The sequence below is a fragment of the Phalacrocorax carbo genome, chromosome 3, assembly GCF_963921805.1.
Source record: "Phalacrocorax carbo chromosome 3, bPhaCar2.1, whole genome shotgun sequence".
NCBI classification, from domain to species: domain Eukaryota; kingdom Metazoa; phylum Chordata; class Aves; order Suliformes; family Phalacrocoracidae; genus Phalacrocorax; species Phalacrocorax carbo.
The window spans coordinates 32,536,909-32,550,793 of record NC_087515.1 but is presented as its reverse complement, the minus strand read 5'-3'; the positions used below and the strand labels follow the sequence as shown (position 1 = coordinate 32,550,793).

Sequence of the window (13,885 nt, the reverse complement as noted above, 5' to 3'; positions counted from 1 at the left end):
ACACATTAGTAATAAGATTTGTCAGTCAGTTCCTTATCTTGTATCTCATAATTTCTCTGGCAACAGGGGTTACAGCTTTTCCTTTATAAATTAGCTATGCTGGAGGGACTATACCTGTTGAGTTGCTAGCCAATACATGTAACAGATGACTGACTGCCAAAGCAAGCTCCTTTATCCCAAGCTCTGGGAGGCAACAGCCAGCCTGTGTAAGCCTGGTCAGCCTCAGTGAAAAGTGACCAGTAATAACAGCAGGAACAGATCCTAGCTGTGCAACTTCACAACAGATGGCTATGCAAGTGATGGTGCAATAACTCTGTCCCAGCTCCACACTCAGCCTACCAGGGCTACCCACCCCCAGCCCTACACCAGAGATGTTCTAGATTAGAGGCTTGTTTTATTATAAATACTTACATAGCATTTGAAGGAGCAGCCTATGCATTCCTGAAATTGCTACATTCACAGCATGTTTATTATTGCGGCAAACAATCCATATTTTACCATTTTAAGAGTAGAAAATAGGATAAAGCATACTTTTCACAGCTTTAAGAAAAAATAGCACACTATTGAGGTATTAAATGGCCAATACAGACTTTGTTAATTGAGTTCTAGAATATCTTCACCTCTGCTGAGGTTGCTTGCTTTAAGGAAATAATATGCTGCTGAATTTGTAAGCACAGTAACTTGGCAGATCATCGTTTTGACATAGAAGAAGCAGCCCGTTTCAAAGTTTTATTAATTCAGTTCATAAAAAAGTCACAGCAACTTAAAATATGTACAAACAGCCATAAAAACATCATGTTCCGTTATACAGGAGACAGCCTCATTACAACATGGCTACAAAAATTGTTATTTTCAATAAACCTCCCACAAGGGTAAAATAACATTTAAGCATGTATGCTCCAAAACCCTAGTAACAGCAGTTGTCAACTCATTTCATCATCATACAAAAAAAAATCAGGGAGGAATAGTTAGGTTTGACTTGAGTAAGATGGGGCATTTAAGATTTAACTCTCAAACAGTGAAAGTAGTATCATGGCTACCAGTCTTGGCTGTTAAAAAGTTTTAAAAATCATTAAGTGAGCACAACGGCCTCCCTTTCAGGAGGAATCTTTGAGGAGTTAACATCCATGCCTCCAATGTTTCTGTTGTCTTCTTGTTTGAATCTTACTCTGTCTTCAGCTGATTTAATTATCCATTCAGCGCTCTGTGCATTTCATTCATTTCCTTTACCTGGAGAGGAGGTAGAGGGAGAACAACATTTGTGCTACTTCTCAACATGAGACCCAAGAAGTCAATAGGAGTTAACAACACAGGTTTTCATTATCAAAGGGATTTGATGTAACACTAACAGAATCAAACATGCCAAGACTGCTGCAACACTTCAGCTTCGTATTATTTAAACAACAAAAAAAACCCCACAGCACTCTTTGGGGTGTGTGCAGGGAGCAGACTTTACTGTTTAGCTATACCACCTTACTTGGGGTGAAGCACCACACACTAGTACCATTTGTTACTATTCCATTGGCAATTAGCTCTTCAATATAAGCTGCAAGCTCTATGTAAATACCTCAAGTAAAGGTCTTCATGACAGAACAAGACTAACAGTATTTCCTGTGGATTGTGCACCCCTTGTTATGAATATGTAAAATTAGTACTTGCTGTCAGCACTGCCCCCACCCCTGGGAAATGAAGCAAATCACCAGTCACCTTTGAAGAACATGGTGAACTATACAGGGATGAAAACTAGTTACAGGATTTGAGTTCTTTCAGTCTCCTTGAACACATCTGAAGCACCCAAAGCAAGCTTTTAACCTGCAGCAAACAGGAGTTTCTGGATTCTGACCAACCTCCTCCCTGCACATACACCGTAAACAGAAATTAATTACCTCTGCTTTCACGTACTTCCCTTTCCTCCTCCTTGTGAGGACCTGTAAGAGGACAGAGAAATTGTGAAGTTTCCTTTAAGTCTGGACTGACATGTGACTTTATCTGATTGTGACTTTAAAACTCCAAACTTGAAGCTGTCCCTTCCTTGTCCTTCCCAAGCGAGGTACACGATAGGCTGTCTGGCAGTCTCAATTACTTTAAACCAGGAGGCAAGATAGGTACTTTCTTCACCTCAATGAGTTTTTCCCAATACTTTCATCTTCCCCGCCAACACCCTTAATTTGTAACCTGTAACAGTGATGGTACATCCATCACTGCTTTTCTACCTCCCAAGCCTCAAAACAGAAGCCAGTTTACAGAAAAGGACTGTTTCTATCAGTGTCCAATTACCCTGGTATGTTGCTATTTCCCAAATTACACTGCTATCCCTTCTGCTTGGCAGCTTTGTTATAACTTACCAGAACAACAATTCCAGCAACTATTGCTATTACTACTACTACAATGACAGCAATGAGGCCAGGAGTCAGAGACTTCATGGAAAACTCTGGTGCAATTTCATCAACATAGTAGATGACTGTCTTCTCAAAACGCAGCACTTCATTATCAATGCTGGTGTTTAGTCTGTTATTATAAAAGATGGAGTCACCTTTTACCTAGGAATAGAAGGGAAAGAAGAGATTTGCTGCTTCGCATTGTAACAGGCATTCATCTAAGCACTGCAATAATTCATCTTGCTTTAGCCAGTACACAATAAAACTGCTGAAAGCAAATGCAAAGTCATCTAAGTCTTTGGCAGACTTTACCCATAACACACTTACATCTTTTTCAAAGTAGTAGGCCACATCAGCTATATCCACACCTCCAGAAGATTTATCTGAGACATTTTGCTTCAAATCGATAGTAATGTAAGGTTTTTCATACTGCAAAAAAAATATAGTATGGTATTAAGGAGCTTGTTTAAATCCAACTCCACAGCAAGATATTACGATCCAACCTGTGAACTCACATCCTGAATCAAGTTTATGGTACTTGTTCTCATGTCACAATTGTTTACAGCATGATATAAATTCCACTTTTTTTAGTGAGGCAAAGTAAGGATTCATCTACTGACTGAGGAAAGCAATATATTAAATTCTCAGTATTTCAGTTCAGGTACAGCTATTTCCTAGCTGCTCAATAAGTGTCACGATTTTGTGAGCTGCTAATAAGACTCATGCTGTACTGCATTAGTCAGGCAAGTTTTCAGAGTTATTCACAACAAAGTAAAATTCTTATACTTTACTAAATGATGTGCCTCTTACCAGAACACCACTTATATAGCGTCCATCCAGCATATAACGACTGGTAATTGTTTTCCTGAAGAACCTGTAAGAATATTAAAGACATAGCTGTTAAAAACAGTACTCTCTTACACATCTATTTCCAGAATAAAGGAAGACTAGTATAATTTTCTTTTTTTCCTGCAGTCTCTCCATGGTGGGTTAACCCCAGCTGGCAGCTAAACCCTCACCTGGTCTCTCACTCACTTTCCCCTAGCAGGATTGAGAAGAGACTCAGAAGGGAAAAAAGGCAAGAAAAACCCCTCATGGGTCAAGATAAAGACAGTCTAATAACTGAAAGGGTTGGGTGGGGGAAATAAAAAACCCCAAGTGATGTAAAAGCCATCACTCACCGCTAGCAGACCGACACCCAGCCAATCTCCAAGAAATGGCTACGTGTAAAAAACTTCCCCCAGATTTATTGCTGGGCATAACATTATACAATATGGGATATCTCTTCGGTCAATTCAGGTCAGCTGTCTCTGCTGTGTCCCCTTCCCAATCTCTTCCCCACCTGCAGCCTGCTCACTGGGGCAGCAGTGCGAGAGTCTGAGAAGGCATGGACACTATGTAACCACTCACTGTTCAGCAACAGCTAAAACACTGCTGACTTATTGACACTGTTTTGGTCACCAGTCTAAAACACAGCACCATATCGACTGCTACCAAGAAAATTAACACCATTCCAACCAAACCCAGTACACTCTCATTATTAAATTATACTAGAGCTCTGTCAATTTCTAACCATGAATGCACACTTACTGAAAAATAAACACATGCATTACTGCAGCGTTAAGAGATAAAAGCCTGAACAGTTTTGAGAGTTCAGAAGAGCAGAAGAGTAGCAGCTTTTATACGGAGGCGAGGCAGATTTAGTAGCTATTTCTTGCTGTATGGCTCTTGACAGAGGAAAGTAGGATTTTATTTTAGCCAAAAAATGGCTAAACTCTTGGTTTTTTCCTGCTGTTTCTATACAGTCCCTCCATCATCTCTGTCAATTTACTTTTTGGGCAGTTTCACCTTATTACCTTCCATTTCCTTCAGTATATTGACTTGATAAAAAAAAAGTAGAGACCAATTTTAAATGGAAGTAAATCTCATTAGCAGTTAATTTATTTCCAATAAAAATTAAAGCAATTCTATGAAGGATCTGTAGGTCACTTCTAAGATGTCTTAGAAGTGAGTTGGCACATTTGACAAAATTTCTAAAAAGTTGTTTTAAAATGTTTCCAAATAATTTTTTAGAAACACACTAGGTAACTAGTAGCGCATGCAGAGATTGCCATGACATCTTACTATTGTCACTTACTTCTCTAAAGAGTCAGCATTCAGAGGAGCATTTCTCTCAGCATGTTTCATTTCAATGATGATCCACCTGAAGTAATAGGTAAATATAATGAATATTCTTAAAGCACATGCATGTAACACCACATACTAAAAATCTAACCCTGGGGAAAAAAATAGAGCAGTGAGAGAAAACCAAAAGAATGACCCCTCCAAAACCCTTCAATGTCTCATTGTCTCTGAACAACAACAAAAAAAAACCCCACACAACAGTAATCAAGCATTTATTGCTCCACCTTCATTCATCCCCAGCGCATCATTAGTAGAGATAAACCCTCTACAATACAGAGCCTAATACAGGAATGTTTTCATGTTGCAGCACACCCTGTGGAAAGACTTACGTCGTTCTGACTAATCGACTACACTTCAAGTCTGCATTATGTTTGTCAGTTCTTCTAACACCAGCTGTATTCACACACCAACAGGTGGTTCCATTGCACTGCTTTGCTTTGAAAACACCAGTATTTTCACACTCGGGATCGTAAAGGCCATCAGTATCTTCAAATGCATCTTTTGGTTTCTCACGACGACCCGATTTCGAGCTTGTCATTTCTGCTTTCATCAACAGGCATTTTGAAGTCACTAAAAGTAACCAGAAAGTCACGTTATGCAGCATGTTCAAAACAGAGCCCTTAGTCTGTAAAAACGCAAGGTTACATCAGAAGCAACTAGATTTGAAGCCATCACAAGGAAGAGCAGGTGCCCCACACATAGGTGGTACAGAAAGTCAACACAATTGCAACACATCGGCTTCTGAAACCAAATGCCTGAGAAGTCCAGCCACTTTCATTTTCGTTCAACCAGAGGATCATTTACAGCTTAGCTGAGCTTGAACCAAGAGTAAGGTCCTGAGACAAGGCTCCTTCACCTCTAGATTTGTAGGAAAAGTCATGCTACATGCTCAGAAGGAAGCTAAAATTTAATCTTCGAGAAACCCTTGCCATGAGAGAATATTAAGTAGGATGGGGGAGCCTGCATCAGTATACGCGTACTCATATCCACACAAGTTACACAAGCGAAATCCTAAGCGCTAATCTTCCATTGCTAGTTGATCCGGAAGACCAGGAAGAAGCTTTCCTTCCTTATAACCATTACTTGCCAAGAACTCAATGGTAATTTTTCACATATTCCCATGAGATTAGCTGGCACTCTTCCTTGCCACCCCATACCAGGGAGCACACGGCAGCCGACACGCGTGTTTTACTCACAAGTGCCGCAGTTCACAGACACGCGGGACCCAATCGAGTCGCACCAGCAGACGTCCCCGACCAGGGTGCAGTTGGTGACACGTTTGTTCTTCTCGCAGATACAGGCTAGAAGAGAAGGGCGGCTGTGAGCGCCGACACTCCGGGGCACGTAGCCGGGCACCGCCACTCGCTCCTCCTCGGGGAGGCGAGACAAAGCCGCCCCACGCCGGCCGGAGCCGGCCGGGGGCAGCGTACTCGCACCCGCCCGCTTCTCACCTCACCACCCGCCCTTCCCTAGAGAAGGGCGAGAACCTCCTTCACGACGCCCGGGCTCCCCGAGGGTCCCTCCCGTGAGCTGCCGGGCCCCTCCAGCCGGGAACAAAGGGACACGGAGACCCGGCGCCCCCTACCCCCTCCCTTCCCGCTCGCGGGACGGCCCCAGCGGGGAGGGGGCGCCATTTTGTGGCACCGCGCGGAGCGAAGTGCGGGGCGAAGCGCCCAGTGGGGCGGCTCCGCGGGCGGCGGAGGGCGAGAGGGGCCGCAGGACGGGGCCGCCCGGCTATGGGGCGGGGGAAGGCCGGTTGTGGGGTGGCGGGGAAGACAGAGGGGTGCGGGCACTCACAGCTCGCCAGGGCGTAGGAGACCGCGGAGAGGAGCAGCAGGAGCGCAGCCCCACAGAGCGGCTTCATGGCTCGGACCGGCGGCGGGGCGCGGGGAAGCCGGGGAAAAGTCCTTTGAGGCGCGGAGACGGAGCGGTGCGTGCGCGGCGGCGAAACGATGTGAGCCGCCCGACAGGTTCCACAGGTGGTGGTGGCTGTGCCGCGCCCTCCTGGCTCGGGTTACACCTGGGATGCGAGGAGGGAGGGAAGGGGCGGCGGCAACAACTCCTCCTTCCCGGGCCGGCCGGGCGCGCAGTTAAGCCGCCGCTCCCTCCCCCCCACCTGAGCGAAACTGGATGGAGCAGGGCGGGTCTTTGGGCCCGGCCTGAACACAGCCCCTTCCGCAAGGCTGGGGCTGGGGAGCGGGAGCCGCGGCGAGGGGTGTCCCAAGGTGCGGTCGGTCCCGGTAAAGGGTCTGTAAAACCGCCGCGCCCGCGCTGGAGGGGCAGCGGGACGGGGACGCTGTCGGGGAGCCGAGGGGCGGCTGCCCCCGCCGTCGACTTAGTCATCGGGGGAAGCTCCCGGGCGTGTTTGCTTTGCGGGGTGGGGAGGTGACACACGGGCCGGGGGAGAGAATGAGGCTTCTCTCCCGCTTCGGGGCTTCCCGCTGACGCCGGTGTCTGTCGGAGAGCCGGGAGCGGCGGAAGGCCTACCCCGCCGGCGGCCCCGTGGGCAGCTGGCCCCGCGGTCCCTGCCCCGGCCTTGTGGTCCTTGGCCCAGTGCCTCCAGTGCTACATTTCCCTCAGGAGGCAGGCTGCCCCCTCGGCGGGTGTGCGGCCACGGGTAGCTCCCACAGTTCACCCTCGGCAAGCCAGTAATAAATACTCACGCTTTATAGTTAGTTTTGTTCACATACAGTGGTGCCTTCTGAGCTATTCCATGAGGACTTTGTGTTTAAAATAAATCTTGACAATCCTGCAGTTAACCTAAGGGCAAAACCAACACCTCTCTGTATAGAATAAACTGTTTCTTAAGGATCTTTCTGCTGTTGGTTGTTTATTTAATACACACTAGGGTCACTTTACCATAGGACTGCTCTGAAGAGAGTTGCTTCTGGTGCTGCTGTATCTGTGCTTCCTTGTTCAGAAAACTGTAGTCTTCAGTGCTTTGTCTCTGAGCAGCAGAGCTTTGTGGGAACCTACAAAATGGTAGGTAGTGACACAGCCCTGCAAGGTTGACGAGGAGGAAACACAGGGAAGCCTGCTGTACATCTTAAAATGGCTTTCCAAAGCTTAAAAGCGATGCCAAAATGGAAGACAAAAGATAGGTATGGTACATTGAAAATATTTTCTGAAGCTTTTTTTGAGTTTTATTCAGTTAAAATATGCATAGATATTTCCGAAAGATATATTAGTGTCCTAGAAAAACAAGTTATTTTAGTAGACTAGAAAACCAGACTGACATCCTTTTAGGTCTGTTCCTGCATTTATGAGAAACTAACAGTGTTCCCAAAGAACTTAAATTTCCTCACCGGTGGTAACGTTTACTATACAATAAAAACTTGTTGCCGCTCCTGTATTTGCAGACCTCAGTTAATGAAAGCATTTGAGACGTTTGCATGTTCTGTAATGTAAGTGCAGGTTATCTATCTTTGTGGTTTTGTCTCTGTGCACAGCTGTGTGCGTGTTGTATCTTTGGTTTTGTGTTTACTGTTGCCTACAGTGCCTTGCTGATACCAGGTAGGTGCTGTTTCTGATGGGTCCGAGTTAAATGACTGTTTTTTGGGCCTGCTCCTGGTACAGCCTGAATTAAGTGTTTTCAGCATTTATCTTGATTCTTCTTGAGCTTCTGTGTAGCGTCTTAATACTCCTCTGATATGCTTGTTGAAGACAGAAAATAAGAGCATGATCTTAACAATGTGAGAACTTGGGAAGACTTTGAAGTCTCAGATATGGACTTCGCACATTGCTGCTGTCAAATGATGGCGTTCTTTAGAAAGATGAGCAGGATCTATAGGCTCAGAAATGCCTGCCTTATTGTAAAGCTCATTATCTGCATAAATGTACTTGTTTGTTTGAGATGAGTTACCCTGTCATTATCAAATCGCCAAGCTGAACTACGTAAGCCTTGATAATAAGGAACAGTAAATTTTATGATTGGCTTTTGCGTTTTTTTTTTTTTTTTTAAATATGCAAATATAGAAGAACAGAAAAGAAGAAGCTGAGTACATACTAATCCTCTTTGTTCTCCTGGCCCTTGTTCTGAGAAGGTAAACCTCTGTGTCTAGTTTTTAAAATCCAAACCTTAGTCCACAGTCTTGAAACCTGGCAGTGGCTACTGCTGAAAGTAGCACTGTCTCTTCGATCACCTCCAGATACCAGACAGGTCTTTGCTGTCAGTATACATAAAATAGCCAGAGCCTTTAGTGCCTAAGGGTTGAATGGTCTTAGGGTATTTGTGTGGACTAAAGAAGCCTGTTACAGTGTGTTTTGGGTTTTTACTGTGATACATGATGTTTTCCCTGAACTGTTGGTTATCACCTATAGAAAGCCATACCATAACTATGGTGCAAAGATAAGTGCATCATGTTGCTTTTTGTAGCATAGCATTTAATTTGGCTCCAATTTGCAGGAACTAATAAAGAACTCGTTATCTAGAATCTCCCCAGGTTTGCAGATCTGAAGAAATTCTTGTTTAAATGTTGCTCAGTATTTTAGAAGCAGAGAGAGTTGCTCTACAAAATGTCATTCTCCAGCAAAGCAATGGAAACGAAGGACCATTCACAATAGCATTTATCTTACCCTCTTTCCAGGTTATTTTGAGGGAAGCCTCTCTGTAGAATCAAAGCTGGTGGAGCAGGCATATGGTTAAAAAGATAAAAGGGCCCAAATACCAAAGTAGCTTCATTACACAGATACTTTGGTGTCTAGGGGATTAGAAGGCTTTGTACCCGTTTGTCTTTTTTGTACCTTTTGTGGCAATATGTAACACTTTGTGCTGGAATACGTGACTTTATTCAATGGCTATTCTATATTAACTTTCCTCAGCATACAGCTCAAAAAGAAAGGCCTTGCTTATTGGTTGTAAACAGGATAATTTTATCATCTGTTGGAGATACCTCTTATCAAATAGGTGACTGCTGATTAGGCACTGCAGTGTAGGCTAGTTGTGGTTTACACTTATTAAAACATAATTACAGCTCAGGCAAATTAAAAGCTACGAGCACATTACTGGCTCTATCGCATAGCAAAAAGAAAAAAAGTTTGGTCACCAGGCCCTAGAGAATATGTAACCTTACATTTGGAAAATTCATGCATTTTTTGACTTTTGCTCGGTAATTTACATCTGCTCCAGATCTATTTGGAGAATAAAGTTCAGTTCACTAAACTATTCAAGAGCCACTGACGCCAGTGGGAGATTTTCAGTTGACTTCAGTGAACTGTGGATCAGATCTGAGGAGATAAATCCAGCTCTTTCTCAAGTCAGTAAGAATTAGTGCGATACTAGGATCTGGCCTAGCTCTTTATGAGGTCATTTCCAGGTCTTCCCTAGAAATTGGGTAAGTGGGCTTGTGATACTCCCCAGGCACAGAAAAAGGACAAAATCAGCTTTCAGGGAAAGTTGCAAGGATGTATGAGTCACTCCTGAAGTATCAGGAAACGATGCAAGGTGTGGCTCTGACACACACTGTGGTCAGCAGATCAGAGAGATGAGTGGAGAGAGCATGATCAGTACCACTGGAGTATTTGGCAATCCAGCTCTACCCAAGATTCTTCAGAGGCTGCAGACCTGATGGGTTTTGGGTGTACCCTTCTCAAGATAACCAGTCTCGTCCCTAGAAAATAGGCCATGCATGATACCAAGTTGCAAAACATAGTCTTACTAGTGTTTTCCCAACAAAAGTAATGACTTTTGAAAATTCATGATGACTTTTAACTGGTTAAGGCTGACAAAGTTAGAAACAACCAGAAACAGTCTTATGCTCGAAAGTGCCAACATTTTTTTTGGACAGTAGACTTTGCTGTATATTATCTATATCTTAGACTTGCTTAGGAACTTTTTATTAGTACAGTTTTAGTATGTTTGTGTTCAACTTCTTTTGTAGACTATACCATCTCCATAGAATGAAGCCTAGAATGGAGACTGTAGGAAGAGGACAATATTGAAAAATTATGTAGAGTATCTTGTCCATTATATGTTTCTGAAGATTCCATGCCTTCACAAACCAATGTATGCTGCTGCTCAAAGAATTGCAATGAAAACTGGTGCTTCTATTTTATTTTTCCTGCGGGTTCGAAAGACACTACATAGCAGGTAAGTAGTATTATCTTGGTTTGAATAATGAGAACATTTGGAATCATGGAGAGCTTACATGTTTCAGCCATATGGAGCTGGTCAAGTATGGAGCCAATAAGAAAATAAATGAGCAATTGTGTCTTTCTGCTAGACTGAGTTCCTAACTACTTCTGAACACTGTAAAAAAGCTAGTTTACACGTTTTGTTTATTTTTGGCCTGTTTCCAGATCATGACTTTTTTTCCCTTGAATAATAACACAGTTTATAAACATAACTATGTTTGTGTATTTTGCTGAAATTGTCCTGCATGCTGGAGATAGAAACGAGTTCAGAGGCAGTGGCAAACGCTCATAGAGCTGTATTCAGCTTCAGAAGCCCACAGCTTCGTTCTCTGTCAGGCTGGAGACCTTTGACTGAAAGTAAGAGTATCTACTAAGAGGTAAAGGGCTGTTGGTTCAGAGGTTCATAAAACTAGTCAGGGTGTAGCCACAGGAGGGAAATGCTCATGCAATTAATGTCGATTCTATTTGCAACTTTGAGGATTATAGAAACCAACCTGTCTGATACACTGTGCATCCTTCACCTCTCTGCCAGGGCTTAGTCTTAGCTGTGGCAGGTGGAGTCAGTAACAGGCTTGTCATCTTTGTACTTACCTGCAAATGCATCTCTTTGGCTCTTACAGCTACAGCGTTCTTTCAGAACATCTGTTGTCAAAATGTGCAGCATTAGATGTAAAAAACTTAGTAACTCTTCATCCACGCTACTTCATAGCAGAGAGGCAAGCATATTAATTTCTTACTGTGCCCAATCCCTCAGAACACTCACTGGTTTAGTATGGTTTGGAAAGGGCTGGGAGGAAAACGTAAGATTGCAAGTTGTAGTAAGAGAAGCTCTGTTTACACTAAAATTGTTTCAATTCTGGTATCTAAGGTATTTTTTTTTTGCCCTTTTAGCCATTCTCTGTGAAAGAAGATACAGATGGAACTTTGTCAAAACACTTGCTGTTTGAGAGAGTCCTAAATAGTTTTTAACGTGTTTTATCGCATGACAACGTCTCTGCACTGTAGGCAGAAGCAAAGCAGATGGTTATACAGATAGTTGTCCTGTCTCTCAGTATGGTGATATCAGGAGGCACATTAAGTACTTTTCTCACAACCTGAAGGTGTCTGCCATTAAATTTGCTCATATCAGACTCGTCTATATATACAGGTTGCTACAAGGCAAGCTAGGGTGTGGATTTACAGTATGCCAGGTAATCCACAGTAACAACCTATGGACACAGCTGTACCCAGCAGTAAGCAGAGACATTTATTCCAGAATGTAAACAGGGTCATGGCATGCACACAGGCAGTTTCCACGGAGCGGCTAACATGCTGCAAATCCCCACCCACTCTTGCCTCACTCGTAACTTGTTTGTGTAGTCATACTGCAAACAAAGGTGAATGAATACAGCCATGAGCTGAGCAGAGAAATCACATCCCACAACCACCAGTTAAGTGTAACACAACAGGCAGCAAAGAGTAGGGTTAAGAGAGCTAGGTGTTCCATAGCTCACAGAATGCCTTTTTACCTCAGTGAAATAAACTGCTTTTGTGTTGTAACTACTTTCCTAGTTCATGACTTCCCCTTAGTTTTTTCAGTTAGCAATAGCTGTTGCCAAAGTTCATCTGTTTCTCTTTGCACTTTAATTTACAGCCCTTGTACTAGTCATTTTATTGCTTCAATCTCTGACTGAGAGAACTTTTACAGCTTGTGACTACTGAACTCAGAAAAACAAGAAACCTTTTTTCCCTGCCATGCAATAATTATGGAGCCCATTGCTTCTTGGGAGAGGCGTTCAATGTTTAACAAACTCTGGCAACTCTAATTTAACTGTGTGGAGCACGGACCATCGGATGGGAGTGAAACAAAAAATTCCACACTTTCCAGCTCACATTTTAACTTGTCTGGTTTTAGTTTCCAGAGGGCTGTCTTTGAAGTTCTGCCTTCCCACTACTGAACTTGATGCTGTCCTCTTAACAGTATGAGGGGACTGGAGCCAAACTATTTGCTTATGAAAATAATTTTCCCTTACTTCAGAAATTATAGCTACATTACTCTTGATTAATCCTTTCATGGGGGGTGTCTTCTGAATACCATCCCATCAAAGTAAGGCTCTTGACAATAGAGGAATTGTCCTGTCTTAATTACCACTATTGTTTCCTATTACAGGGGCTGTGGTCGTGGACAAAGATTCAATTGTGTTCAACAGTGTAAAAACAGAGAGTAAATAGATACCCTGTATTCAAAAGAGTTTGTGATCTGAATTCTGTGACCAGTAAACTGAGAGGTAAATCTAAACTTTGGAATTGGAAAATGAGATGAGAAAGATTTGATGCAATTTACATGTTTTGCTCAGTTATAGAATCAGAAACCAGCTAGCTAAGAGTTTGAAGGCTCCCACCTATTATTTATCCACTCGAACAGGTATTGTTTAAGAAATGCTGCGATTGCCTTCAGGAAACAAATTAGGACATTATTTTGAAAGCACCAAAATTTTTCTACTTCTCATCTCCCTGGATAAAAATGTAGATATATTTCCAGCATAAGTTGCTTAGATCTTTTGTGGTTTTGTCTACTAATCTGTACAGACACATTACATCAATGAGACTATGCATGTGTGTTATTCACTAGATGTGAATGGAATACTTTCAGCTAATGTGATTTTATAAAAAATCACATTTTTAAGTAAAGTTTTAAGTAAAATTGGTTTTATTGGCTCAGCTACATTTTCATCGCAAAGATTTTTGAAGCCTAGGGTTTGCTAGTTGTTTCTGAGAGGGAAAAAGAGAAAAATACAAGCTGAAGAGTTTGCATTTTTCAATGCAAATGTAGGCAATCCAGTCCCTCTGCCCACACGCAGCCTCGGGCACAGCCTATGCACACCTGCTCCTTGCTCCTGCACCTGTGTCTCAGGAAGCCTTGCCTCTTGGCAGCTGAAACAAATGGCTCCAGGGTCTTGGTGGTAGAGAGGAGTCCTGCTTATTAGTGCTCTTTGCACAATGTAGTATGAAGAAACAGAATGGGCATAACTGGGTAACAAATAACCATGGTTATTAAATACTCGCCATCACAAAATACAGTCTCCAGTGACTTTAAAAAGGTGGAATATGGTGGGTGACGTCAGAAGGTTCAAAAGTAAAAAACCCAAACACTTAAAAGAATACCGTAGAGCTCATCTCCTTTCCCTTTAAAGTAAAATATGCACTCAGAG

At 43.0% G+C, this 13,885-nt stretch overlaps 1 protein-coding gene across 1 annotated transcript; it reads right to left on the bottom strand.

Annotated features, from left to right (window-relative positions):
• Window positions 1–715: 715 nt before the first annotated feature.
• On the bottom strand, window positions 716–6,797 carry EPCAM (epithelial cell adhesion molecule). The gene is made up of 9 exons (XM_064446435.1): window positions 6,360–6,797; window positions 5,759–5,863; window positions 4,892–5,132; window positions 4,516–4,581; window positions 3,189–3,252; window positions 2,706–2,807; window positions 2,346–2,540; window positions 1,887–1,928; window positions 716–1,230 (listed from the first exon to the last, which is right to left on the bottom strand). The coding sequence occupies exons 1-9, from the start codon at window positions 6,424–6,426 to the stop codon at window positions 1,189–1,191; spliced, it is 924 nt and encodes a 307-aa protein (XP_064302505.1). The 5' UTR covers window positions 6,427–6,797; the 3' UTR covers window positions 716–1,188.
• Between the last annotated feature and the right edge of the window lie 7,088 nt (window positions 6,798–13,885).

Coding starts and splice junctions, on each gene's coding strand:
- EPCAM (XM_064446435.1), bottom strand. CDS start 6,426: ATGAAGCCGCTCTGTGGGGCTGCGCTCCTGCTGCTCCTCTCCGCGGTC. Junction 5,133..5,758: donor GTCTGTGAACTGCGGCACTT/GTGAGTAAAACA, acceptor GGTTACTTTTAG/TGACTTCAAAATGCCTGTTG. Junction 2,541..2,705: donor CCTACTACTTTGAAAAAGAT/GTAAGTGTGTTA, acceptor TTCTATTCCTAG/GTAAAAGGTGACTCCATCTT.